At 38.2% G+C, this 24781-nt stretch overlaps 4 protein-coding genes across 10 annotated transcripts; 3 read left to right on the forward strand and 1 right to left on the reverse strand.

Moving 5' to 3' along the window:
• Nucleotides 1–467: 467 nt before the first annotated feature.
• Nucleotides 468–2958, reverse strand: LOC103704988 (protein KRI1 homolog). The gene has a single exon (XM_008788534.4). The coding sequence runs from the start codon at nucleotides 2556–2558 to the stop codon at nucleotides 717–719; it is 1842 nt and encodes a 613-aa protein (XP_008786756.3). The 5' UTR covers nucleotides 2559–2958; the 3' UTR covers nucleotides 468–716.
• Nucleotides 2959–4020: 1062 nt separating this feature from the next.
• On the forward strand, nucleotides 4021–9562 carry LOC103704987. Of its 6 annotated transcripts, none has more exons than XR_005514333.1 (4): nucleotides 4021–5033; nucleotides 7298–7628; nucleotides 8878–9145; nucleotides 9247–9562. XR_005514333.1 is itself a non-coding variant. In XM_039132326.1 (4 exons), the coding sequence occupies exons 1-3, from the start codon at nucleotides 4886–4888 to the stop codon at nucleotides 9080–9082; spliced, it is 684 nt and encodes a 227-aa protein (XP_038988254.1). In that variant the 5' UTR covers nucleotides 4080–4885; the 3' UTR covers nucleotides 9083–9092; nucleotides 9247–9562. The 6 variants fall into 6 exon arrangements, 5 of the variants coding, with proteins under 5 accessions (XP_038988253.1, XP_038988254.1, XP_017697745.1 ...); XM_039132326.1 differs by having other exon boundaries at nucleotides 4080–5033; nucleotides 8878–9092; XM_039132325.1 differs by having other exon boundaries at nucleotides 4074–5033; nucleotides 8878–9562.
• Nucleotides 9563–12457: 2895 nt separating this feature from the next.
• On the forward strand, nucleotides 12458–17843 carry LOC103704986 (60S ribosomal protein L30-like). Its single transcript, XM_008788531.4, has 5 exons — nucleotides 12458–12591; nucleotides 12726–12831; nucleotides 15923–16024; nucleotides 17368–17436; nucleotides 17528–17843. Exons 1-5 carry the CDS (start codon nucleotides 12571–12573, stop codon nucleotides 17566–17568), a joined length of 339 nt encoding a protein of 112 aa, XP_008786753.1. The 5' UTR covers nucleotides 12458–12570; the 3' UTR covers nucleotides 17569–17843.
• A 1179-nt stretch (nucleotides 17844–19022) lies between these two features.
• LOC103704985 (histone H3-like) lies at nucleotides 19023–23584 on the forward strand. 2 transcript variants are annotated; one of them, XM_008788530.3, is made up of 7 exons: nucleotides 19026–19199; nucleotides 19287–19327; nucleotides 19424–19469; nucleotides 19561–19691; nucleotides 20039–20113; nucleotides 20411–20486; nucleotides 23166–23584. In XM_008788530.3, exons 1-7 carry the CDS (start codon nucleotides 19112–19114, stop codon nucleotides 23216–23218), a joined length of 510 nt encoding a protein of 169 aa, XP_008786752.1. In that variant the 5' UTR covers nucleotides 19026–19111; the 3' UTR covers nucleotides 23219–23584. The 2 variants fall into 2 exon arrangements, with proteins under 2 accessions (XP_038988252.1, XP_008786752.1); XM_039132324.1 differs by lacking the exon at nucleotides 20411–20486 and having other exon boundaries at nucleotides 19023–19199.
• Nucleotides 23585–24781: the final 1197 nt, after the last annotated feature.

Below are 24781 nucleotides of genomic sequence, written 5' to 3' on the forward strand. Positions count from 1 at the left end.
CAATAGGAATTTATTCAGTGCAAGCTTGTTGCAGATTTCTTGCCCCCCTTGGCCACACCAGATAGTCTCATCCATCCTACACTACCATTTGATAAGCACTTCCTTGATTTTTGCGTCCTTACTAAACCATCCTTATAAAGCAACAAAACGCTACCTAATGCCCAAACATATATAAATTTATGACCTTCGCTTGCTCAATGCTTTTTAGCAGCAATTAGGCATGGCTGTTTGACAATCGGTATCATGTTAATCCTTAACTCATTTATATGGAATAACTGTATTGAAATATCAGTTATCAATATCAAGACTCCGTTGAAAACAAGATAAAAGATCTTACAGAGATAGAAGAAGAACGAATAACTTTCCCCAAATATATTAGTATTAGTTCCACCCAGAAATGAAGCAAAATACACAGTTTTCACGTAAAGCATTAGAGAAAAACATTATTAAATTTGTCAGTAGTCGGATAATAAATTACTTTTCCACTGCAAAGTGCTCAAATGTGCCTCACAAATAGCAATTTAAACACAACGACTATGAAGAGTATTAGGATTCCAACATTAGAGACCCAGGAAAAGAAAGGAAAGCTGACTGATCACTCCATCTTTTGAGGAAAAGAGTACAGGATTTGCCTACCTAAAAATCAATAACAAAAGAAGACAAAATTTTATAAATGAACAACCTTTTAAATATCCATGCAACTTTCTCCAAAAACTTTAGTGCTTCTTCCGAGGTTTCGAGGGGACCTTTCCATAAGCCATGAGCCTCGAGTGGGACAGTTTCAATTCAGCCTGCCGGCGTCTTCTTCTACTGCGCCTAGACAATGGATTAGGTTCACCATTTGCTTCCTCAGGTTCTGTTTTCTGTTTTTCCTTCTCTGGCTCTGTCGATCTTGGGCCTCCCTCTGTCCTCTGCTTCTTACCATTCTTGTGGGCATCTGTTTTTCCTCCATGAAGAATCAAATCCTTTTTCAACTTCTGGTGATACGTCACCTTCCACTCCTTCTCCCTATACGGTGCTAACCTCTTCAGGGAAACATATTGGTTCAAATCCTTGTCATTAGCCACTAAAAGCTCTTCAGGTTGCAAGCCATATCTATTAGCTGGAACAGACTTGTACTTGAACCGAGTCTTCAGGTCTCCAATTGTATCTTCATAATCCAACTTATAATACTCCTCCAACTCCTTATCAAGTCCAACTTTCTCCTTAAGAGAGATTTTACGCTTCCTCTTCCTCTTACCCTCCTCCTTTTGTGGCTCTTCTTCCTCTTTCTGTTTTAAGACCCTCTCTCTCACTGCCTCAAACCCCTCATTAGATCCACCAACATCCCAACCTTTGGGAAGCCCAAGCAATTCATCTTCCTTATCAAAATCCGGCTTCTCCAAATCAGCCTCGTCATTGCTTCCAAACCCTGGATCAGCATCCTCGGCATCATAATAGTCCGCATCGAACATTTCTTTCATCTTCTTATCATACTCCTCTGGATTGAAATCTTCCTCTAGATCATCCTCATCCAGCTTGCAGACCCCATCCTCTCCAACCCCTGCAATCGCTCGAATCTTCTCGAGCTTCTCCTGGATCTCCTTCTTCTTCAGATTCTTCAAGTGCTTCAGCTCCTCCTTCCTCTCAAACTCAGCCAGCGCCATCCTCTCCTCCTTGCTCTTCCTCTGCAGCTTCCTGCTGCTCGTCTTCTTCCTCACCGACCCTTCAATAAACCTCGAGTGACCCAGAACTCGGTCCGCCTCCCCTTCCTCATGCCGGAAATTGTACTCCGCCTCATACCTATCCTGCTTGTCGAGCTCATCCTCGTCCTCTGAAACATCAATGTCGTCGAACGGCCGCTTGTTGTCCTTATCCTGCGTGGCCCACGGCCTCTGGAGAAAATAGTTCTTCAGGAACAAATCATCCTCGTTCAATTCATCATCTTTCCCGAAGTAATCATCCAATTTCTTGTTGCGCTCATCGGCATCCTCATCAACCTCCTCCACAACCGCCTCCTTCTCTTTAATGATATCGCCATCATCCTCAGACCCGGCTTCATCTTCCTCTTTCTCCGCCGCCTCCAGGAATGCCTTGAGACCCTCCTCCTGCTCCTTGTTGTAGACCTTGGGGTTATTTTTCAGCGGCTTCCCACCGAATTCCGGTCCTTCCTCGATCAAATGCTGGGCCATGACGTCCTTCAGGTACAAAGGTCTCTCCTTTTTCGCAGCTTTGGGCTTCTCCTCCCCCTCTTCTTCATCATCGGAGTAGATTTTTGCATCCTTTTGGAGGATACTGGGGTCCTTCTTCCGAACCCTGACGAGGGCATCGAAGAACTGGAGGTCCCTCTTACCGGAGTCGACGGGATCGTCGTTGCCGTCGTCTGACGAGGACTCATCCTCGTCGGAGTCGTCGGAGTTGCCGGCGAGGCCGCGCTTCTTGAGCTCCTCGTACCTCTGGAGGGCCTCCCGCTTCTTGTTGTGCTCCAATCGCCGGGCGTACTGCTTGTCGACCTCGATCTTGGAGAGGTCGACGTCCTCGGTGCCCGGATCGCACGAGTCGAAGAGATCGATCCCCATCGCGGAGCGGAGATTTGGATCGAAGTCGAGACACTGGAGACCTGACCGCCTTGTAAAAGGATATGCGAGCCAGAGCTAGGGTTTGATCTCCTAGCAGCCGATCGAATTCGATCTCTTCATTCATCCGTCTGCACGGATCTCGAAGCAGCTATTGTGCAATCCAAACGGTCGGCGTGGCGAACGAAGATCAATCGAAAGAGAACCCGAGGTCTCAAACCCGAGGGTGATGCGGGGAGGGGAAGGAGAGGGTTTATGGTTCAGGTTCTATATGCGGTAGAATTATTTCACCTCCTTCTTCTTTCTTTTTTTTCTTTATTTGGTGGATTGCACTAGCCGTTGGATTGCGCAATATTTATTTCAAAATCTATACAAACAGATGAAAAAAAAAAGAGAGTATTTTGAAAAAAATCTATGGGAGATATGATCAATAGTTGATGTCGCTGTTAAAATCACCACTTATCCTACAAGCTTAAGCTAATAGGATGAGATAGATTTATTTATATATTTTATATTTTTTTACGGTCGCAAAAAAGAAAAAAAGATCAAACATTCTTTATGCGAAAGATACAATCTCGGCCCTTATGGTTTGTGATGTTGCTCTTGACCTGGGCTGGAGCATTTAAATTATTTCTTTTAGTAGAAAGAAAAATATGCGCAAAAATAAATATAACAAAAAAGTACTAGCAAAGGCGAAGCTAGAGATAGTAACAGATTGAGTATAGACTATTACCTAGATATGTTCCATACTTGTCTAGAGATCGAGCGGGGCAAGTAGAATCTCCAGGCACGATAGGATGAAATGGAGTTAGATAGAGTAGATTGGAAGGATTAAGTCGGATAAAGTTACAAAAATCAATATTTTTGCATGCAAATCATCTTTTTGTTTTTGCCTTGTTGAAGAAATTTATGAAGAGTTATATACATTTGAGTAGAGTTTGGGATGAATTTTACCATTATCTATATTCACCTCTGATCCACCTCGGGTCGAATAAAACCTACCTCATTACGGTCGAAGTCTGATTCTCAAAACATAATTTGACGGAATAAAACTTTAAATACATTTTGGGTAGAAAGAAAAGTTATGCGAGAATAAATATAACTAATAGTATCAGCAAAATAGAACACAAACGAAGCTCTCCGAGAAGAAACTAGTCTAGGTTTACTACAGATACCGATGATTTCTAAAGGATGGCTCCAAGATATCACACCAATTACGCTGCAGCTTTGTTGCTAGGCTGCATCTACGTAGCTTAGATGTTGATTTGGACGGAGTTGCTCATATAATATTCTCCACGATCCAGGATAATAGCCTCGACAAACTCTTAAGATTCAATGTTCCCACATTCCATGATATGGAAGAACATCACAAGGCACGGGAGTATAAAGGTTGATGTAATCACGCTATATTCATGTATCTTAGATCTTCTGTAGTGTTCTGTCTATTCAACCACCAATGTGTTCTTGTACCTTAGATAGTCCGTAAATTATGTTGCATTCGTTTTTTTATATGTTAGAGATGTGCAATAACGGTGAAATCTTATAAAAAACGAGTTTAAGCTTCCAGATGATTGCAGGGAACTAAGAAAGATTTGAAAGATCCTTATCTAGCTGAATAAAATTACTGCAAAACAAAATACAAGCATGGACATAGCATGGCACGAGAGTGAGGTGGAGAAGGGTGGTCAGAAGTTAGAAATACGAGTTCTGCCTTTGTATATGGGCTAAGAGAGGGAAATTGGACTTGTTTCAGGCCAGATTAGTACATTTTTTTCATCATTTAGGAATCATCATGAAAGTAATAACAATATCTTTCAAATTATTAAAATTTTAAATTCTTTATTATTCTTGTAATTATTTTTTATGAAATTGTTGATCAAAATTTACCATAGAATTTACAATTTATTCACAGGTGTTTATGATCTGAGTGCCAATCATCAGCACCCCATTTTTTTCCATTCGTGTGGATTCGACTGACCCGGAACGGTCGTCTTCCGTGGGGCCACATGTGCACTGCACCACGTGTCACTGGAGGGTGTGAAAGTGGGTGTTTCCTGGAAGTGCGCCCATCTGCTATTTATCTCAAAATGGCAAGGCGCTTAAAACACCTGATAGCTCACGCCGGGCTATCTCACTCCTACTCGCTCGCACTCGCAAAAACACCACTCCTTTAACTCTCTCTCGCTCCCTCCCTCCCCTTTAGATCTCGATTCGCCTCTCCTTCTTGTTGGAATTCAATCCAAGGAATTGGTAGTATGTAGTAGTTTTTGCTTAGATCTTGGGAATGGAAGCGATTTGTATGACTGATCTATAGATCTCTGGGGTTCGAAATGGAGGGTTTCAACCCGAAGGATTTATCCACGATCGGAGGGATCGCGACCATATCGCTGCTCCATTCCTTCATCCCCACCCACTGGCTCCCTTTCTCCATTGTCGGCCGCGCCCAGAAATGGAGCCTCTCCAGAACTCTCCTCGTCAGTGAGTTATATATTCGTCACATTCTTTCCTAAGATCTTGTCATCGTCTTCAGAATCATTCCGGGTTTAATTTTTTTCTACTGTCATACATTCTGTTAGAGATCTACAGAAATGTGGTCTCTAAGATCTTGTCATCCTTGTACTGTGTCTCGATTGCAGATGGATCGTATTAGACGTGGAATTGGTCTTGGAGTGAAAACTTGGTATCTTCAGTGTGTTTAAGGTTCACCAGAAAGCATCCTAATTTAAATCTTAGTTAGTAATTCATAAATAAAGGAATATTACAACTACTTCTAAATATTTCCTTAAGACTCAATGATATATCATTATTACATTGCATTACTTCTTTAAGACCCTTATTTTTTCCCCACTGGAGACATCCTATTTATTCAGCCTTTTGTAAATTGAATCCAATAAGGAGGGGGAAATTGTTTAAGGAATCTCTTGTTCGAGATTGACTCTTTCACTTGTCTTATCAACCCAGATGGGCATTCTCTTTTTTTCCAGCAGTCAATTTGTTTAAAACAACTGCAGGAAAGGGCTTAAAACTGAGCCTTGTTGCCCCTGCAATTTATCTAAGTTGGTTGCATGCTTATAAACACTCCCACTTTTTAATATTCACCTTTATCATTACTCATCATCAAGGCTCTGTTGGTACTTACTATAAACTAAATTCCTGTTTTAACTTTTGGTCGATAGAAAGTTATTAAATAAAACTTTATTTGGAGGAAATGAGTGGTTTTACGTAAATTCGATGTTTCGATATTTCTGTTGTGTATATTTTAGGCTGTATATTGCGAAAAACCTTTTATCAACCATGATTGTGACACCGTTTTCCGGTTCCTTAGTCCTCTTTTTATACACATATGCCTTATTTTACTGCTACCTAGAGTATGTTTAGTTGAAAAGGATTTTAAACCCTATCCACATTATTGCTTAAGAAGATTTTTTTTTATTTTGGGATATGAGGAGTGAAATCTGAAGACCTGCTTCTATCTCCAACTAAAGATTTTGGAGTTGATTGAGTGGCCATCTGGGTTTCAAATTCTCAAAATATATTGTTTTTTTAAATTTCATGTGCTTTATATTGCTGAATTTGAAAGAAGATTGTGGGCCTGTTCCATTTTCCAGTGCGTATATTGATACCAATTTAACTTCTCATAACTGATAATTCTTCTCCTTGCTTTAAGCTTAGGCATTGTTGGAAGATGCACAGATTTGCAAGATGTCCTGTATTTCTTTTATCTTCATTATTTTTTTAGAATTTTTTTCTTCTTGATTTTTTTTCTTTGTTTTCCTGGGAAAACAACAGAGAATGCACATGAACAACAAAATTTTGTGACATGACATTTGACCATAACCATAACCACTAGCCTTCACCCATTTTGTCATTGGCGCCATGATTAATAAAGTTTGGAATGCTTCTGGTGCTAAAAAGATGCTGGTTATCTGCCTTTCTACCTAGCAACTTCTTAGTTTTTTTTTTCTTGCGTTTAAATATTATTTGTTCATACTGAAGACCATGCTCATGCACTCCCTCCACCACACCTCCCCAAAGGGCCGCATCCCTGCCTGGCTTTATGTATCATACCTGTATGCAAGCTTTCAGTTAAGTATCTCTCAGGGATGTAACTTTTAAGCTGTATTACTGTAGATTCCAGTAACAAAAATTGATCTTCTTGGCATAACTCTGCTAACTTCAGTGATGATTAATGGCAATAGCATTTACAGTACCTATTGGTTTAATTGGTATATTTTTAAATTCTGCCTACTGATCAATCAACACGTGAGCAGAGATATATAAGCAAGTATGCCTCTGTCCTCTCCATATATAGGCATTTATATATGTCCCGACATTTTTTGCATTGTGCAGTGTGCAGCATACTCCATTCTATCTGGATTTAGTGATCTTTGACAGTAAACAACCCATGTTTATGTATACATCTGATGATAATTCCTGTGTCATTCATATTACTGGTTCGTCATGTTTTAGTGATGATCAGGTTGCATCCACTTGTAGTAGTTGATTTTTGAATTTGGTAACGTAGTCGAGCTACCTGCGCCTGTCTGGTCCGATCATTTAGCGGCTCTTTCTAAGGGTCAGGAATGTAAATAGAAAACATCGGACAGTTGCTCGTTAACTTTTAGAGTTAGTTCCAGATGTCAAATAGAAACTATTGTTGTTATTTGGACTGCAAAGGTCTGTGTGGTTCGATTGTTGGGACTAACCAGGCACACTCACGAATCTCTCTTTAATTTTACTAGCAGCTGCATTTGGAGCTGTCCTGCATGTGATTTCAACCTCACTGCTTGGCATTGCTGCAATTACCATGGCCACCACAATTGCTGGTGAGGAAACAGTGCATAGACTTGCATCCTTGTTTCTCATAATTCTTGGAGGAAGTTACGTTCTGCTATTCTTATTTGGTAAGGGAGGCCACAGTCACTCCCACAACCATCCCATGGAGAAGCTGGCTGTGACTGGACTTATTCTTGTACCAGCATTATCTCCTTGTGCAACAACACTTCCTGTTTTCCTTGCTGTTGGCAACTCCTCATCTATGATGGTGCTAGCTATTGTTGTGCTGCTATTCAGGTATGCCTCTATATCTACTTTGGTTTTGTAAAAGGAAAATGATGAAATGAATTGGGTGCATTTCATCTTGAATTCTAATTGGTGGCATTTCAGAATGTTTTATGAACTTTCTTCCGAATTTTAGACCTTATGTGTGAGGAATTTATATTGTACCTTGGATAATTAGTTGGGATATTCTAGCAGGTCGGCCTGCTTTAGCAGGGGCTAAGAAGGACATCAGGGTTAATGTCCAACAGCAATGTTATACTGGTTCGGTCAATACTTTGCAGAGGCTTTTTGTTGTTTAAGTTTATATATTATGCCAGTCGTGCCTCATTTACTTATGTATTTTATTTTACCATCACCTCATTTGTTCTTGATACCTCTGAACCAATGCTTAATCTAGTGATCAGAAATAAATTATTAAACTAGGTTGCATATTTGTTATAGAGCTTTTATCTGGATAAATTATATAGTGTTGTAAATGATTGGCAGAATGCTTTGTTGCATTTCTTCATCCAATTTCGTTCCTAATTTGGATGACCCATCTTTGTTTTGTCAAAAACATGAATATCAAATTGTCTATTATAAACTCTTGTTTAAAGCAATCTTGGTGAATGTAAAACTAGGAATAGTTTTTCAACACTTTGAAAAGCTACATTGTGCTTACTACTATAAGAGAATCCCACCAAACAGACGTGCATAGTAGAATCATCTTCTCTAAGTGTTGTTTTGGCAAAATATGTGGCCATTGAAGAGTTAGCTTAATATTTTATTTTTGACATTAACTTGTAATACATTGATTGCTATCAGATTAGAAATGGAAGAGAGTGTAAAGTTAAAATGTGGTTCATGAAGGAATATATATACATCAAGGGGTTGTTTACACTGAAGTTAGGTCCGGAAAAATTCTGTTTAAGAGCATCAGAATTCTGATAAAACCTCATCAAATGAGAACTACCCATGTGGGATATAATAACAAATGTAATTGAATTTGCTTAGAAAGTTTGTTGACAAGGCCCTACAAGCTTAGATGCAAGGCCCTGGCTATCAAAGATGTGGTTTAAAATTTTGTTCAAGCTAAACCAGGCATTATGGATATAACCAGCATTCCATGCTGGTCAAGAGGTTTACGCTTATTTTGTTATTCTGTTTTTGTGTGTGTTAGTGTATCAAATGAACAGCTGATACAAGTCTTACCTTTTAGTTTTAGTTGTTTCTTCAGTTTTGGGAGTTCAATAAGTACATTACAATTTTTTTTTTTTTGCAGTACTGTAACTGTGATGATATCTCTGGTAGCCCTCTCGTTTTATGGAGCCAGCCAGCTCAAATTTCACTGGGTGGAGCACTACGATAAGCTTATTTTAGGTTCAGTGCTTTGCCTGGTTGGAATACTGACATTTGCTTTTCATGATCATGATGGTGAGGAGCATTCAGTCGTGGAGAATGTGCCAAGAAAGCTTATCGTCTTATGATAAAAATTGGGTAATCATAACTCTCCGTGTCATGATGATTTTGATTAATTGATGAGGTGCAAGGTAACTACAATGTGGTTGAAGGAAAAGGGGTATTTTGCCTTCTAGCTCTGATCATAAGGTTTTTTTCCTTAAATCTTTATGTTGCTTTCTTCTTGTTCCAGAGGGTTGGGTTGCATGGTGATGATAGTTTGAGCCTACAATACAAATTGCAGCAAGTCACTGTGTAACTGCAAGTCGATGGTCAGAGCCTAAAGAGCACGAGTTGATAGAGTACAAAATTGCATTTTCCCCAGCTTAATAGAATAGGAATTTTGGTGTTCATATGAAGTCCAGATTTTTCAGTCATAAAAGTATTCCTTTATTTGCTTCAATTTTCTATTTTTGGTATTTTTTTTTTCATATTACCTGTTGCTAGACCTGAAGAAGAGTCTTGACATTGACCTAAAGGTTATCCAATTTTTTCACTAAATTATGAATTCTCTGTCTCTATGTATGTATGTATATTATGGTAACCTAATATATGGGCGTCCATGCAACAGTCAAAAAAAGGTGGGCCATGACCGCATGATTGGGGGTCGATACCTGTGATCTAGGCACAAATTACTATCTTTAAATTATTTATTGTTAAAAAATCATACGATTTGGAGATCTCTAACATATACTTATGCATCTAGCAGTAAAAAAATGGAGAGTTTAAATACATGAAGAATGCATATTTTTTAATCATTTGATGTATAGATTACAAAACTTTAAATCATCTTAATTTTTGGCACTAAGTAATTTAGAAATAGTATATCATATTTAATGATTCGGATCGTTAGTGTTGGGTCCATGGTCGTCCGATCTGGACCAACTTTATTTGGAGTGTGTAGGTATCCACATAGTAGCTCTATTCTATTTTTCTCTTTCTTGTGTGTATTAGTTCATGAATTGGAATTCTTGCTTAATTTGGCTTTTCTTCACAATGAAGAAATAGTATTCTTCGTTTTTGTGTTATTAGCTATTTTGTGGAAGAAGGAAATATTCCTATCACTTACTTCAAACGTTGAACCGGGGATCGTCGCTTCTGCATTATTTCTTCCCAATTTAAGTTTTCTAAATCAACTTTTAGGTCGGATCTCCATGTCCTCCTATCCAACTTAGATCATTGTGCTCCTCCTCTCCATCAATTTCCTCAGTCAACTTCATCTCAAACTCTTTCTTTGTCAAATTCCCTACCACAGCTCCCTTTTGGGATTTTCGTATGAAGATTTCTTACCTTAATCGCTAAACTTGTAGCTGCATCATCAATCCTGATTTCCACCCACTAGCATTAAGCTCCGGATATGAGAACAAAAAATTCTTTATCTATCCGTTTTTTCAGCACTTCATGAGAAACACCTGCAGAACCAACAAGTAGTGATCCAAAGTAGGTGTAGAGAGGCCAAACAATGGATGGAACAGATCCTCTTGAGAAGAATGGACGAGAAATCTATCTAATGTAGTTAGGCTTGTTGATTCTCTTCCATTGGTCCAACTGAAATGCTCTCGAGACATGAACAATGCCAATGTTAGAGATAAGCTCATTAAGCTATCCGGTTGATTTACGATTACCTAGCACAACCATCCTTTTAGGAGAGAACTTGGTTAAAGTCACCATTTATTCAAATTGGTATAAGAAATTTTTATTTTTTCCCTAAAATTTGGTAGCAATCTTTATTTTCCAGAAGGTCTTTTAGCTTATAACTAATTTTATCTTTTTTATCAGTATATCATCTAATAGTATAATATTGACTTCTACTGAAAATTTATTTTAATTACTACAATAATTAATATATTGTTGTCGTTATATTCTTTTTTATTTTCATTTGATAATATTTTTTACATGCCAATAATTGAATTTTTACTTCTCTTTAATTTAACTTTTCATTTAATATAATTTATTTTTCTTATTTTCTCTCTTATAATAAGGGTGTTTACTAGTTGCCATTAAATTGCTTTCTCTCCTCTACAGCACCTTCCTGAATTTCAGGATTGTACTTGTTTCAACTTCTAATAAACCACCTACCTTTATGTTTGGCACCAAAAACAAATAAGGTTTGTACTCGTTTTGAGAAGATTTGCGTTAACGTAGTAGCATCCAATCACTAAATATCATCTTGTTTTTTTAAATTCCCTTTCTATTTCTCCCTTTCCCGGGTAACAATGGCCCATATCCCTCCGTTTGTGCACAACAACTAAAACCATTTGGGGCTCGTTTGGTTCGCGGGAAGCATTTTCCTTCCTAGGAATATGATTCCTGGGAAACAAATTCCTAGAAAGAGGATGCCTAGGAAAGTACTTTTGGCATGTTTGGTTGACCATGGGAAAGTGACAAATTTCTAAGGTGCTTATGTTTGGTTGGCCACCCACTTTCCTAGGAAAGTTATATATAATTCCTATTATGCCCTTAATAAAAATTAGGTTTTTAATGCCTCTTTAATGCTTCTTTAATGCTGAAGGGACTTTTTGGGAAAAAGTAAAAATGGAGTGATTCCCGCCTCATGGGAAAGTAACTTTCCCATGTTTCTCATGGGAAAGACTTTCCCATGAAATGTGGGAATCACATTCCCATGGGAATACAACTTTTCCTTCTCTCTCCTTTGAAAACTCCAACCAAACAAGAGGCATCTCATTACTTTTCCGTTGACCACACTTTCCCCCCTTCTTTTCCCGCGAACCAAACGAGCCCTTGAGGATCAATATAGGATTGAAGTGAAAAATAAAAGTCTAAATTCTGAAAGCTAGAAATTTGAGCAAATCTTGTAACTTAGCTTTGCAGCTATATACTACCTGAGTTCAGTATATACGATGCACATACGATGCCTTCTCCCAAGGCATACGGTGATGTCGATGGAATTCATGCGCGCCTTCTTGTTTTTTTTTTATTTTTTTGCTAAGGCGGGTGGATCATATCTGACGAGTACGGATACATCAAATAAAATCAAAAAATAAGATACCTTGAAGTGCCAAAGAAAACTTCCTATCTTCAGCCCATAGGATACTGCCGGAGTGACAGGTTATATAAGCAGCCACCCAATCCGCAGCTTCATTGGCTTCGTGGTATACATGTTTAGCGGTTCCTTCATTTTTCACCATAGCCCAAATGTCTAAGCTACGAACCAACTGAAGCTTGCCAAGTGTGTGGCTTCGTCTGTATCCTGTTCAGGCGGAAACAGCTGAGCCGCACCCATACATGGCATTCATCTCCCAGACCAGGAGCCAATGATAATTTGCCACATTCGCGTTTCAAGTGGACATCGCAACCCAGCGGTGTCCAGGGCAGGATCCAACGGTCCTGATCTCCCAATTGCAAGCTCAAGGGTAATTTGGTAAATATATCAAACTCCGATGCGATATATACTCAACTTACGAACCCTAGGGTTTTCTTTGCGGCCGGTGCCCACAGGGATATCCAGGGTTCTCCCTCTCTACGCCTCCCTCCTCTCATTCTCGAAGCATCACCCATGGCGCCCACGAAGAAGGCGGTAATCTTTACAAAGATCTCTTCTTTAGATTTTTTTCTTCTTCCTTTGACCGCATGGCCGGAGGTTTTTCTAGTTTTTCCGGGGATTTTTCGTTGATTCTTTGAGGGTTTTTTTGGCTTGTTTTCCTGATGCAGAAGAAGAGTACCGAGAGCATAAACAACAGGCTTGCTCTCGTGATGAAGAGCGGGAAGTATACCCTTGGGTACAAGACGGTCCTCAGATCCCTTCGGAATTCCAAAGGTTTTTTTTTTATTTTTTCTTTTTTTTTCGGATCTCGGATCCCTTTTTATGGCCATTTTTTGTGTTTTTTGATCTCTAACGCTTTCTGGAGATTACCTCCATTTCCAAATAAATAGTCTCATTCGGGAAATTTACCGTTTTTGATTGACAAATGGGCTATGATCTATTCTAGAAGTTGTTTCTAGGGCTGTGGATTTTATGTGCATTGATGGAGCTAGTCTGATTCGGTCCTTTGTTTTCTTGATGTTTTGTTGGATATGGTTGAAACATTTGGGTGTGTTGGAACGTGGAGGGTGAGCAATCGTTTGCGTTAAATGTTGGGGTTTATGGTCTGGGACTGGAGTTTGGCTCTTTGGCTGCTAAACCGTGCCTTTGAGATGAATACAGTTCCCGAAATCAATCCCGACCTTCTTCCCTGCCTGAATCCATCTAGATTTTTTTTCCTAAATCTAGGGGAATGTGTGGAGGGCGAAACATAATGTTATCAACGATAAAATAAGGTTAGGTAAGGTGTTGGATCTCAATAATAATTATCTTTCAACTTAAAATATCACATTCCTAAGTTTTTGCCTTTGCTATAAATGCTTCATTGATATTTTGTACAGATAACTGTGGTTCAATCGGTATAGCTCTCTGAGCTTATCTGTGCATGGAAGTTTATCACCCTTTTTTTGTATTTCTTAGATAGCATGATAATTTATTATATGAGTGTTTGTCAGTTAGGCAGACATTTGAAAATTGACTTTCCAGAAACAAGGCCAATCAGTCATTTGATTTTTTTCAATTTCTGTGTTGCTTGATTACGATGTGGTTAATAATTTCAGCTTAATCTCTTGTTAATTTTGGGACTTTTAGTCGCAGTATGGTAGATTACTAAACACATTATTTTCTATGTCATGGTAAATTATTATTTGTGTGGTCCACTGTTGTAAATTCTGAATGTGTCATCTATTTCATGCTTTTGTGGTGTACCATGTATTGAGCCTGTAACTAAGTTTATTACCAGTCACTTAGTGGCATGTTGTCATAAAGATTGAGCTTTGTGCACCCAAATGAAAAATAGTAATTGTAGTTCTCAAGGGTTATAGCAATTGTTTGGGTTAAATTATTGTATACATAATGAAGAAGCAAATCTGACTTTGCAAACTATATAAAAGGAACTAATGCTTTTTGTTGTGTAAACGAATTACTGAATGAAAACAGAAGTTGTGATTGCTCATTTACACTTTACCATTCTCTGCCACACACCTTTCATTCCACCACAAAAACAATCATCTAGCATGTTTCTCTGATATTCTTGAACATCAGCCACTGATACTGTAAATTCTTGTAGCTGCTATACACAATATTACCCATAAATTTAAAATTGTAAATTACAGCGCCATTATACCATACCACCTCTCGTGCCATCTTTAGGGCTAAGCATCACATAGTCACTGAGCTGATATTTGTAGCAAAATTAGTAGTGGTGTCAGATCAATTATGCCATCACTATGAAAATGTCTGTGGAGCTTATGGTGCAACTATAAGAAAATATATTAGCTAGTAATTCCATTATTCGTAGCTTATCACCTACTAAACACAGAAACAGCCTCTTCGCATAGGAGGGAGGGGATGGAATAAAGCTGCGAGCATCTGACTCTTTACAAACCCCACAATGATGGGATCCTCGTGCGCCGGGCCACCCCTTTTTTTATCACCTACTATCACCCGGCTATATGCTGCTTTTGCATGTTGCAGAATATGGTGCAATCTAGTGGATTCAGTAAAAAAGAATGTTCAAGAAATGGATTCATAGGTGACTTGTGGAAAAGCACTTAACATTCATTTCCATATTGTCAATGCTTAGTGAATAGATTGGCAACCTAGTGAGCTCTATATATTAAGATCATATTATTAATCAAAAGCACCAAATTTGTAGTGTACATGTCTAGAATGAATGGGGCCTAGAATGAACTTCCAATTTTTCATGAGTTTGATATCCGATGCTTCAGTGATTTTATACTCTTGAATTGCATGAGCAGGTTATCATCAGTTTCATGACAATTAATGGTTGCAGAAAATATCATAATTTTGTGGGGTGGAGATTTCTTTGAATGGAAGTGAATTTATTAACCTGTGTTTAGTACGTCTTTTCTTTTCCTTGATTCCAGACTACTTTCTGGCCATTTTTCAGTTAAATTTTGATAATTGTCTTTGTGAGCAAATTTGCAGATTCTTTTGTTGATGTTCTAGGTGTTTTGCATCTTGTTTTCTTTTGGCTCCCTAGGCTTAAAAATCATGCTAATATGAATTTAACTTTCTCAAATCTTGTGTTTTCGATACTTTTTCTAATTCTTTGCCATATCAAAACTGTATACTGAGAAAGCTGTGGTCTTTATACCTACCAGCTATCCTTGTATGCTTCTCATTTATCCAAGGATGATGTTGTTCAGAATTTTGACACCAATTCAAGGGATTGCCATTAGGTTAAAGCCTATTTGTAGAGTCCTTTTATATTTGTTAACCATACCTTGAATTGTGAAGCTGACACCATATAGACTAAGATAAGGCAGCATGGAAGTCTTGCATCCCATTACTACATCACTTTCACCATGTTTGGTTTTGCATTCTATATTTATTCTTTATTTGTAAACTTGCCATCTTTCACTAGTATAGTATCGGGGACATGCCCAGAAGAGGAGGCTAAAAAAGGTTCATCTAGTGAGGTGGTCTGAGGGATCCTCAGAGTTTTTATGGCTTGGGTCTTCGTTCAATTTATTCCCCCTGTGAGGGGGGGTAACTCCGGAGTGAAAGAGGTAACTACGTTACCACTTTCACGTAGGAGTTGGGGGGGGGGGGGGGGAGTTCGCCTAAGTAGTTATATCCCCCAATTTTTAGATGACCTTGTTTTTGAGCTTTTCTTCTTAAAGATTGCTGCAATGTTATCTTGTATAGATATTGTGTAGCATACTACATAGAGCTTATTGTTGAACTTTTTTTCGCATCTTCTGACATGCAATTTTCGTTCATCAGTCTTTTTTTAAAAAATAACTTATAAATTTGATATACATCTGAGGTTACTGGCATCTCATTGATTGATTTATTCCAGGAAAGTTGATAATTATTTCAAACAATTGCCCTCCTCTTCGCAAGTCTGAAATTGAGTATTACGCAATGTTGTCTAAGGTTGGCGTGCATCATTTCAATGGGAGTAAGTATTTCTGTCTGTTCTTAATAGATACTCTCCAACATATCATTTGTGGTGCGATTATTATACTTAGTTTTAACTTTATTGTTCTTGTAAGTTAAAAAGGTGAAATATCTTTTGATCAAATCTTTTTATTAACTAGATTATGATAACCATTTTGCTAGGCATTTGGTTATTAAGTTGTAAACCCTGAAATATCAGAACTGTTACAAGTACATAAATATGAATTGTTTTGTGATCTTTTTTTTATAAGAAAGCAAAACATAATACTGTATTTGATGAATTCTAAGTGTGACTATTTGGAAGACCATATCCTGCTTTATAAGAATTTTTTAATTAATAAACCAAAGGGATAAGAAATTGATTCAATTAGAGTTGGTAGCTTCCTAAGAACTTTTCTTGGAAATGTGGGATGTTGTTGGGAAACCATTAATAAACAGTTTGGATTAGTTGGCTCATTCACTTCTCTACCATTTCTCCAAACATCTTTTTAAATTATTTTCAGGGCTTTTTTTTAACTTATATTTCAATGTTTGTGCCCTCATTCTTGAGTGCCAATTCTGTCTCTTAGAAGCCTACCTGTGACTGTGATCTTAAGTACCCAAACATTCTGACCGTCCTGCCCAAATGCTTGCTTTAATTCATTTTATCAGCTTGTGGGTGTGCTCCCAAAACCTACCAGTCCAATTCTACTTGGTCCATGTGGGTCCAAATGTCTTTTCCTGGGACCAACTCTATATCTAAAGGTTTACATATTTGTAGGATTAAGGACCAAATCTTTCTCTCTGTGTTATTACCTGCCCCTGCAAGTTATAATGTGAATCTCCCATCATCTGACCCTATTTGCATTGCAGTTGGTACTATTGTTTAGCTTTCAGAGAGTTTTGTTGTGCAAGCAGAATAGGACCTTCTATTTCCCTTGTCACTATCCTTAAATGATGGCAAGATCCTCTCATCCTCCAACTATGAGAGAGAGAGCAACGATCGCCTTCTCCTCTCCAGCAATCGGTAAAGAAGAGATGCTAGGGCAGCACAGATTCATAGCTACATTAGGCTACTCAAGATGGTGCTAACCGAACCCTATGAATCTTTTCCTTTAGATCTTTCATCATAAAAAGAGAAGGGAGTATAGAAACTTTTTCTGGTTCAGCATCAGTATGTGTAGTTGGTTGGATCGCACTTATACATCTTGGTGGAACTTGTTGGGCTTAGAAATAAGTTGGTCATGGCTAGTTTTTTCTTCTCCCTTCAAATCCATGCTTTATGCGATGTTTGTTCATGCTGCAAAACTTAGACTTGCATGATATTGCCGCTGGCCTCTTTATTTGATACTTTTTCATTTGCAGATAATGTGGACCTTGGAACAGCTTGCGGCAAATATTTCCGTGTAAGCTGCCTCAGCATTATTGATCCAGGTGAGTTAAATGGACACTCAAATCAATTTTCCTTGTCCTCTCCTTTTCTGCTAGATGGCAATCATTTATTGTTGCATTGCTTGTGTTTCAGGTGACTCCGACATCATCAAGAGTATCCCAGGTGACCAATGAGACGAGGCAGAGATACCTAGGTTGTACTTGTGTTTTAGGAATTATGGTCACTCGATCAGGTTCTCTTGCTGGGCATAGTGTTTCCTACTATAGTGACTGCAAATTTTTGACTTGAAACTGTGGCGAGATAAATGTTAAATTTATCATTGCTCTGTTTTTGTTCCTGTTGCTTTGTCATAATTTATTGCCAATGGAGACTTATTCTCGAGTTCCAGGTGAAATGATCTGAATGTGGATTGTGAGACCCAGTTCTAATCACATTTTTTTATCCCGTATTTATTTCCAAGGTCTACCAATGCGGAGCTTTCATTCTAAGCGTTCTCCAGCAGATCGATTCATGACACGAGTAGGCCACCTGCTAGCTTGGCATGAGTATATCTCGATTGTAGAATTAAGAATTTTGGACTGGTTCGTCCGCTATTTATATCGGAATTAATTTATTTATTTGGTTGGGTGCCTTGGTGGTTGTCAGTAGATCTTGGTGAACACGATTCGCGTGGTTCGCTTGTGTTACATTTGATGGATTGCTGCGTGCTCATCAATCAAGATTGCATTCGAGGAATTTTTGAAGGCAATTTGTTCGCACTAGAGCATTTCTTAGGAGTGTTTAAAATGATATGGACCTCCGGATAAAAGGTGAAATTTTTTTTCCTCTCCCTATCTTGTTGCAGCGGTGTGTATGATCAGGTTTACTAGTTTCTTGACTTTGTTTAGGATTCCGGTCATGCTCGATGAATTGATTTTAGATTTTTTAATTTTTTGGTACAACGGTGGTTTGGAGTGTGAATGTGGTCAACAAAATTAGAAAATAAAATACTACATAAAATTTTGACACAGTTCTATAGTTTGTCTAGATAAAATTTTTATAATGGTGAGTCATGAAGAAAGTAATTTAGTCTGCAATATTGTTTGCCTTTGGATATACATTAGAAGATAATGAGCTCTGATCTGCAGTTGTAATTAATTAGGACGGTTTCCAACTATCCAAATGTTGTCAGATGTGGTTGGTCTTGGAAATTCTGAAATGCGCACCGGAAAATACTCGAATTTTTTTCCAGTACAGTTTTTTTATATTGTATATAAAAGGGAAAAAAATGAGAAACTATTCCGCTGCGTCATGTCTCAACGGTCGACATTTTCAAATGAACGAACTCACTCAAAATTTCTGGCGGAACAATCCCCCTTGGAAAAAGGAACGGCATCCACACGTGGGTCTAAACCTATCGTCCATGCGTGCGCATAGATCTTTCTATGAGTACACCATTTTCTTTACTGTAGTCCACTCTTCCCAGTGACGGCAAACGAGCGGACGTGATTGATTCGCGCAAGAAGATCGGACGGCAAAAGCACTCCCGCATAGAAATGCTGTATGCAGTTACAGAAAAGACGGCACATCCATTTTCGGGAAGAAAAAAAAAAAACTAAAAAAGAACCGCTAGGTTTCCATTCAGGCGCTCACCAAACAAATTTTAGAAAAACAAAAATTAAAGAAAAAAACTCTCTCTATTTCTCTGGTCTTTGTTTCTTCTCTCCCTCGCCGCCCATGGCGAGGGCGAAACACTTCTCGAACAGACCCCGCCGTCGCCCGAAGAAAAGATTTCAATGGAACCAGCCTTCGCAGCAGCAAGCTGGTTCCCTCTCTCTCTCTCTCTCTCTCTCTCTCTCTCTCTCTCTGTTCTTCTAAATCAGTGAAACCCTAACTCCCAATCTTCTTCCAGGTGAAGCGAGTACCTCGGGGACGCCATCTCGCCCTACCCGTGTAAGCCTCCGATTTCTCCGCTTTTTCCCTCCTTTTACCCCTTTTTCTTAATGAATTCTTTTGATAAGTATTTGGTATTATGCGTCGTGATGGCAGCGAGGGAGGCCGAGTGCGAGGGGTGGCGAACCAGAGACGCCTCAAGGTCTAGTTCTCGCCTTAGATTGGTTTTTATTTTGCTTTCTTTGGGCTTCTATTTGATTAAAAAAGGTTTTTTTTTTAAAAAAAAAAAGCAGAAGGAGGAACTCCTGCAGACCAGGCCCGCCGGGGCCGGAGGTTGCGGCCAGGGACCGCGGCCCTCCGTGAGATCCGGAAGTTGCAGAAGACTTGGAAGCTGCTGATCCCCTTCGCACCCTTCTTCAGACTTGTTAGTACTTGCCATTCAATCACTTCTTCCCCCCCACCTAGAATCATTCGGTTTTTGGTTAAATTTGCGGCATATTAGTGGCATTAATGGTATTTCTAGCTTCTGGATCAAGAGTTAGGGTAGGGATGCTGGAGCTTGTACTTTGGAGTGGTCTGTGGTTTCAAATATGTTGTTATGCGTTTATATGGATTTTGCAATTGATTAGCTGATAACGTCGAAACGAGTAGTTGGGTGGTTCTCTTTGTTGTCCTGCTCATGTTACTTTCTTTTCAAGAATAAGCTGGGGTTTATGAAGAAATGGAGTGATTATCTGCTTTGGCTCTAATTATGTTTGTTAGTATTTCTAGGTAAAGGAGATTACTAACTTCTATTCAAGAGATGTGTCTCGATGGACAGCTGAAGCTATGGTTGCAATTCAAGAGGTGACTGCTACTTTTGCTCTCTCTCTCTCTCTCTCTCTCTCTCTCTCTCTCTCTCTCTCTCTCTCTCTTTGTGTGTGTGCACGCGTGCGATTCTAGTCATGCTCTAGTGCCATGTACTATAAACTGCTGCAAATGACAGCACGTTGTGTATGTGCGTGCATCCTTCCAATACATATCTATGTCTATTTCTGTTATCTAAAACCAGAAGTATGCTACAATCTGAATAGCGTCGAACACAATCCACCTCCATACTAATTGATACATTTCATCATTTATTTATTTGTCAAAATCTTGCAGGCAACAGAATGTTATATACATGGATTATTTGAAGATGCAAATCTATGTGCAATTCATGCAAAGCGTGTTACTCTTAGTAAGTTGGCATTCCACTTGTGTAGCATTTGCATGCATATGAAAACTCCATGCTTGGCTATGCTAATCAAATCAAAGTGCTCAGGCTTAATACTATTTTCACATAGAAAACTGTTAACCTTGCCCAATTTGCAATTAGTAGTTAGAATGATTAGGTTTTCTTTTCAAAATTCTTTGCAACAGCTTCGAGAAGTAAATTTCAAACCAGACTTACCATGCATTTGACCAAGTTCATTTGGAAATACTTGACATGATCTTATGTAGATCACAAAAACTATAAATAACATTTGCTCCCTATTTGGCTTTACCTTGTTTGAGATCAAGCATTTTTAACATGTGAAATGCAGTAACTCATGCCATTTTGCTATATATGCATTTTACGATTGTGAAACAGACTCTATTGACAAGTGATGGATGATGACTTCTGTTGGTAACTTTTACATAAAGTATCAGACCAAACTAAAGAATATGTATTTCTTTCAAATAATTGTCACATGATGATTTTAATATGGATGAAAATTTGAATTAGCTTTTTTTACTTTTATCATGTCATGAAGTCAAATAAACAAGATTTTGGTGCGGGTGCATCCATTGTCTTTTGATTGACCTCATGTCAAAAAAAGTTTTCTGCTCTTTGATATAGTCTTAAAAGGTTCACGATTGTAAAGAAATTAATAAAGCAAACTTTCTTGTTAGCTTGCACAGCTGGTAAAATTTTCAAAATTCCATGGGGTAAGTACAATCTAAAAGGTCATTCTTTGTTAGTAGACAGTCTTGTGCAAATGCTTGAACCAGATCTCATTAAATTAAAGTATAATGCCTAATATAAATTATCTGAATGCAACAATTTGAGAAAGATCTATCTCTACCGAGGAACGTGTGGATTTATTCTTTGCATGCCCAAAGTGATATTCTTTATGTGGTGCACTGATGCCTTACCAACAGCCTGTTGAAAGATCAGAGACGTGATATTCCCTTTGCAAAGGACTCATTCGAGTGCTCTTGAATAAGAGTGACCTATCAAAAGTTTTGTTCTATTAAAAGATGTAATGGGTGCTTTTGATGACCAATGCAAGTTTCGTGAAGTCATAAACATTAACTGAAGTGAGTGAGTAGTTGAACACAACAAAATGGTGCCTTTGCAAGTGAAGGGCTGTCTGGTAATCGGGCTTTTTGATGAATATTGTGCATGTAGAAATTTTTTAGTTTTGGTTTTCTTTTTTTAAGAAATACATCCATGTTGATGGATTGGTTTTGTAATGAAGATGCATTGTTGGGTATTTTGGTTTTCTCTAAATTAAACTGATACACGAGAGTTGATGTGGGAACCCATTTTTAAGGGTTAATATGTGGTCGAACAAAGCATGGCAATGAACATATTGATTCATAAGGAAAAGGTGGCCTTTATTGAAGAATAAGCAAGCTCTTTTGGAAAAGCAGAAAGGTCATTACTGAGAAGGAGAAAAAATTACTACAATTTTGTGGAATGGCATTACGTGGAGGACTTCAAAGTGAAGAATGAAGCTCCTACGACTGGATGTAGATCAACTGGAAGAAGGATGAAGTGGCCTTGACACCATCACTATGACCCTCATGTGACCAAACATGATGTTGCATCTTTCTTTAAACAGATGCATGTGTCCTAGCAACTTAACCAACAAGCTTTGTCCTACTTTCATTGGTTTGGTTTTAATGAGCAAGGCATGATGTGTTATAAGTTGGAAACTTTTTTACTAAGAGACTGGTTTTAAGTAACTTTTAGAAGTTAATTTTGAGAATAAAATTTTTCATGCAGTCCATTTAGTATTCTGTGATTGGAAGTCTTGTTCTCATGCTAGTCGTATCTAGAATTGCCTCAAGGATTTTCCATGTGCAGTACTTTAAGAAGCTTCAATTTGTATTTAAGGCTTGATGATTTAATGGAAATTAAAATTATTCTTTGGAAATTATTAATATCTCTCTCTTATATTTTCTATTGTTTTCTGTTGGCAGATCGTTCTTTACCATCTTCTTCTTAAGCTTAATCTGGCAATTATGATATATTCAGTTCTTTCTGATATTATGCCATCTACATTCTGCTTTTATGGCCCCCAAATGCTTCCTTTGTTCTCTAAAATAATGCATTGATTTTCAGAATCTCCTTCTGTCACTATATTGCTTCCATATTTGGCTACATAATGCTTAAACATCACCAAATTTTTTTTTATTGTTTCAAGCTTTTCCACATCCTTCTTCACACCCCCACCATAAAAGAAGTGATGACACATCTGCCCAATGATAAAAATATGATTAAGAGCTTTGAAATCAAAATTTAAATATGTAAAAGGTGCAGTGTGGAGGAGGAGACTTACTGTGCATGTTGCACGTTGATGGAGTTCGTGCTTGTTTTACTGGTGCAAGTTCAATTTAAGCTCACTTTGGATGCCAGTGGGAGTAACTGGCAGCCGATCAAATTGATTCCAAGTCTATATTATTGTCATTTATCGGCTCAGGTTTAAGTTTAATGAAGAAAATTCTAAGAGACTGACTGTGCATATCACGACCATGAATTGGACTGCATATGATCGGTTGAAGTTCTGCAAAGCATTATTAGAAAATATATGAAGTGAAATTAACACTCAATTTTCTCCACTTGCGTGCTCTACCTCCCTTGTTTAAAATATGATGTGTTTTGGTGCAGTGCAAAAAGATATACAGCTGGCAAGGCGGATTGGTGGGAAAAGGCATTGGTGAGATGAACCAGGTTAAGCTGTACTCTCTAGGATTGCTGAATGCTTGTGGCATTAGCAGTTCTCCTGACATCTAACTTTTTAAGCAATGCATCATTCTCAGTACCTAAGCAATTTTTGAGTCCAAACCAGCCTGCTGACAACTTGATGTGTCTGTAATCTTGCAACGTAGGTTGTAGTATTTTACTTGCCTTTTGGCAGTCTTGGGCTTTTATTGATGTCATCGATTTGTTTGAATTCTAGCCCTGTTAGGTTTGCTAACCATGATTGTTGTAATGTGACAGACATTTATTGAAGCTATAGCATTTTTCATTACACCAGCATTTCAGAAATATGATATTTCTGAAAGTTATGTTGTGAAATTTTATCAGGTCTTTCTTGGTATCAAGTTTTATGCATACATATGATTTATGATATGCTAAGTTCAACCTGTTAGCTGCAGACTTACATCGTGCACTATTAAAATTGGGCACTTCCTGTGGGTCTTTTATCTGGTTGGCCTTGTAATGCTAATAATTTGTGTTTCAAGATCGCGCAATTTGTTTTCCATCCATGTGGATTTGTTCTGATGGTTAGCATGAGCCAGACATTTTTGCAATGCATTCTGAGTAGCTTTCATTGCCTGGTGGCTTTGTGTATGCTTACCGTTCTCTTCCGAGGATGATCAAGCCTCTCTCAGAGACTGAATTGTGAAAGCAAATGCGAAATAATTCTAGCCCTTCTATTTCATGTTTGTGGTGCAATTGAAGTTCTTAGTAAATTTAACGGTGAAATGGATTGTTAAACTCTTTATTGCCTCATTTATGTGCTGGGTGCTATAAAAGAACCAATGTCTCATGCATCTGCAAATTTAAACGCAATTTGGATATGTACATGCTGATCAATCAATTAGTTTGTCCATTTAATAGAATTCCTCTTAAATAGTAGGCTTTCTCACATGGAATTACTTCTTAATATCAGACCCATATTACCCTTAAGATAAATTCAGATGACATAGAAATTAAATCTACCTGGTCTACTGAGGTCATACTACTTTTGCAAATGCGCTGCACGAGGTATATTCCCGAGTCGGTTGATGGATTGCTATAATGCCATCACCCAAGAGAGAGGTTTTTGTTGATGTAGGCGAACTCATAGTTGGATCCCTGCTTAAATGCCCATGACGTCCAAACATCGTCCATTTTAATTTCCCCCAGTTTTCTCCTCTCCTCCGGCTGCATTGGATCTCTTTCGCGGAACAAGAACAGAGAGTCCAGTCAGAAAGAAGTCCTTGTCATGCTATAAATGAAAATAATAATAAAAAAAAAACATTCGCAAAAGGCTTGGGCATCAAATAGTAGAGAGATTAATGACATTTTGGCATCGATACTCAATGCATAATATAATACTCACTTTCTGGATCAGTTCATATTAAGTTTCTCATTTAGTCAATTTAATTATTTCTTCTAACATCTCATGCTGCATATGCATAGCTGAAGCTTAATTTTGACAGCATGTAAAATAGCTGGAATTGATCAAGAATACTGCCGGCTAATGAGGGATGCCTGCTAAAATGCTAGGCACAGAA

The sequence above is a fragment of the Phoenix dactylifera genome, chromosome 12 (assembly GCF_009389715.1).
Source record: "Phoenix dactylifera cultivar Barhee BC4 chromosome 12, palm_55x_up_171113_PBpolish2nd_filt_p, whole genome shotgun sequence".
NCBI classification, from domain to species: domain Eukaryota; kingdom Viridiplantae; phylum Streptophyta; class Magnoliopsida; order Arecales; family Arecaceae; genus Phoenix; species Phoenix dactylifera.